Source organism: Oxyura jamaicensis (genome assembly GCF_011077185.1).
Source record: "Oxyura jamaicensis isolate SHBP4307 breed ruddy duck chromosome 19 unlocalized genomic scaffold, BPBGC_Ojam_1.0 oxy19_random_OJ89444, whole genome shotgun sequence".
NCBI classification, from domain to species: Eukaryota; Metazoa; Chordata; class Aves; order Anseriformes; family Anatidae; genus Oxyura; species Oxyura jamaicensis.
The window spans coordinates 1-3,607 of NW_023304532.1; the positions used below are offsets into that span (position 1 = coordinate 1).

The following is a 3,607-nucleotide window of genomic DNA, read 5'->3' on the forward strand; positions in this document are numbered from 1 at the left end:
TGAAGGCCGCCCTGGCCCTCCCCACGACCTGCTGCATCCTCTCCATGCCCGCCGGCCGCCGCTCCCCGCTCGGGGCAGCCCGGGGCAGGACGCGGCCGTGGGGCAGGGGCCGCTCCCCGCACGCTCCGCCCCGCTCCCGGCTCCTGCCCAAGCGGCTCTGGGAGGGCGGCGGCGCGGCCGGGCCCATCCCGTACGGGAGGGGGGGTACAGCGGGGCCGCCCCCCTCCGGCCGGATGGAAGCGGCGAGTGGGGCGTGGCTAATGACAAAGGGGCGTGGTTAAGAACAGCGGGGGCGTGGTTTGGGTGCAGGGGGCGGGCCCAGGGCGCTGCAGTTCCCGCGGTTCCCGTTCGGGGCCAGGTCCCCGCGCCCCGCTGGAGGAGCGGCCCCGCCTGGGGGCCGGCAGCCGCTGGCAGCGCCGGGGCAGGGGCAAAGTCCCCGCTCCGGGCTCCCTTATCTAAGCAGGGGAAGTGGCACGGGGCGGGCTTTCCCCCTGAATCCCACGGCACCTCGGCTCTGAGCCCCGTCCTGCTGGGCCCCTTCCAGCTCCCCCTGCTAGGGGGGAACGCAGAGGCTGCGGTCTCTGTGAGCCGAGGAAGAGCAGGGCGCTGACAACGCACGTGGGGGATATGGAGGCAAAACAAGCCACAGCAAGAGGCTGAGGTGGACGATCTACATAACCTTGACGCACTCACGTGGTGAAGACACTCACGTGGTGAAGACGAGTCACACATCCAGGGAAGGGCACTGACACAAGGCCGGGCTCATTCCAGTTATATCAGCCCTGCCTCCACTTCCAAGAACTGCAGCGGACTCTTGGGAACTCATTGCAGAGCTGTTACCATCATTTCAGACACCGCAGTTCCTCAGGCAGCCTGACGCTCTTGCAGGGGCCATACGTATTATTGCAAAGCTCCTCAGCTAAAGCCATGCCCAGCTCATTCTACACCTGCTCGCTCACCTTGGTGCTGTGCAGGGCCAGTAGTTGGGTGCTCATGCCCCCGAGATGGGGCTGGAGCAAAGAACGCACTGCCCCGCAACTCCCAGGCTGCCCCAACACCCCCCATCCAGCCCCAGAGCCCCCTTGACCCCTGCTCCCCTCACATCAGCTCCAGCTCCACAATGTTTTCCCAGATCAGACTGTCTCTCCAAGGGCAGGATGCAAGCTTAAGCCCAAGGTGCTGTGCTTGAGCCACTGCTTGCCCCAACACAAAGCCTGGCTTTCCTACAGCCGGGTGGCTTTGTAAACAACTTGTGGGTTGCGGCTCAGCCAGCACATGAACATTTCACAAGCGATTGCACAAACCGCAGCAGTAACCAGTCTGCTGTGGAAGAGTGACGAGCAATTGCCCGTACTTGCACGCAGGAGGCAACACGTAAAGAAAAACAGGCTGGGCTTGATGGAGCCTTTGCATTGTGATACATGAAAAGGAGCTGGGTTTGCAGTCGAGATGACGCAAGCAGGAAAAGTGAGAACTTTTCTTGCAGGAGCATCACCTTGTTAACGTGCTCTCCTTGATCCTATTTAGCATGCTTGCACACAGGTTATGTCGAAGCTCTGCATGCCATGCTGCCTGGGAGTCCAATAAGAATTAGACAAGGGGCTCATGCAGCCAGAGGAAGGGTCTGTGAACTCTTGGGAGTATTATGTTGTGCCCTGGGTGTCAGCGCTGCAACGTGTCCTCTGCAGTCAGCACACCCACAGCAGGATGGCTGCAGGATCATCGAGACCGTTACTTACCTGTGCTTTCCACAGTGGCCGATCTCCAGAGCCTGCTCTCCTGCTTGAAAATTCTCACCCTTCAGCCAGAGGATTTCCAAGCCATTGCAGCACTGCTTGTGCTTGGCAGCACACAGAGCACGCAAACATCCCTGCCTGCACCTCATCCTGTGGCCAGGAGACTGCTATCAGGCCATGCTTTCGCAGAAACCTGCAAATAATTCATCTGTATTGACAAGAATGACAGAGCAGCACCGTGATGCCAGCCTGGGAGATGGCCCCTTGTCCTTGGCAGGGACATCTTTGAGCCAGCTATGGTCCAGAAACAACCCGAGGTTGCTTTAAGTGTTGCAAAACATCAGCTGAGTCACCCCGGAGCAGCGCTGGGTGAGAACTTTCCTGGTGACAAGCATTTCTAAACAAATAATGCCGACTTGTAGTACTAGTCTGTAGTACTAGCATAAGCCAAAAAAACCACCCAACGTAATAGCTTCACTCTCCATTTAGCCACTTGTTCTCTTTATTTTTATATAGAAAATAGTATGAAAATCATTAGTTGGTTAAATGACAAATCCACCCCTTCTGCTTAGCTGTTACATCAACAGTTAAACACCCCGATCAAGATTCACGTCTTCCAGTATAATACAGGAAAGATGTCAGGCACTTCTGACAAATATCAATTCCATTTCAAACTAGCAAAAACTTTGTCTGAAAAGATGTGGGAGAAAGGGGCCTTATTAATAGCCCTGCTGACTGCAAAGCTGCAATCAGCGTTCATCTCCTTCATGTGTTATCTTTCATATCTAATGAGCCGCAAACATGAAATTCACAGCAATCACTTCAACGACAGTCCAATTCGGACCTTGTTAAACGGCTTCAAAATGAAAAACTTGGCCCAATCCAGCTTCTTCTGGCTGCCAGGTGGGTACCGCAGTTTGTTCATACCCTCCATCTTCAGGTCCTTGATCAAGCAGGCGCGGCGGTGGGAGAAGGTCTCAAAGCTGTGCTTGCCGTGGTAGGCACCCATCCCGCTGTTCCCTGGGACACACAACGCGGCCAGGTCACACCACAGGCTGGGCCAGTCAAGCCTTTGGCTACTTGTGGCCACCAGCACGGCAAGCAGGAACACAGGAAAGTTTCCATTGCTTGCCAGCTGCAGTGCAAGTTACCTACCCACATTTTGGCTTGCTACACTTCTAAAGCATAACTTTTCCCCTCTATTCCTGCAGGGAGGCTGTGTCCTTCCTCTCTGCAGAACTTCTCAGTCTCTAAGGTGTCGACCTGCACCTCCCTCCAGAGTAACTGCTAATCACCCTGGTCACAACGAATGTTTGGAAAACACCTTTCACATTAGTCTATACTAAATGCTTCAATCCTCCCAACAACACATACCAAACATATTTCTCTCTCTTGGCCCCTCTCCTAAGGGACTTGTAGAAGTTGTTGTTACTGAGACCTGCTATCCAGAGGCCCTTCACATGTGACAGGCGCAGCGTACCGGGCACAAGCCAACCACTGCAGTGCCGTGGCACAAGCACCAAGTCACAACGCTTCAGGAGCCCCAGCAACTTACCAACACCACCAAAGGGTAAGGTTGAGAGGAAGAAATGCATGATGACATCATTTCCAGTGACGCCCCCACTGGAGGTTTCTGAGATGACTCTCTTGATTATCTGACAGAAGAAAAAGTGACAACAACAACAAAATTACCAAGGCCCAGCAGAGACCAGACGAGGTCACCAAGCAGCACTGGGAAGGGAGCCATGGGACAACGGGCTCTCATGTTCACTTTCTCTGGCTCACACCTCACACAAGCCCTCTCCACACAACCCTAACTGAAAAGCTGGAAAGACAGGACCTCTCCTCCACAGCAAAATCTTACAAGTCCC

General features: G+C 55.0%; 1 protein-coding gene across 1 annotated transcript; it reads right to left on the reverse strand.

Annotated features, from left to right (window-relative positions):
* Positions 1-2,209: 2,209 nt before the first annotated feature.
* On the reverse strand, positions 2,210-3,454 carry LOC118158110 (aldehyde dehydrogenase family 3 member A2-like). Its single transcript, XM_035312679.1, has 2 exons — positions 3,292-3,454; positions 2,210-2,756 (listed from the first exon to the last, which is right to left on the reverse strand). The coding sequence occupies exons 1-2, from the start codon at positions 3,329-3,331 to the stop codon at positions 2,554-2,556; spliced, it is 243 nt and encodes an 80-aa protein (XP_035168570.1). The 5' UTR covers positions 3,332-3,454; the 3' UTR covers positions 2,210-2,553.
* Positions 3,455-3,607: the final 153 nt, after the last annotated feature.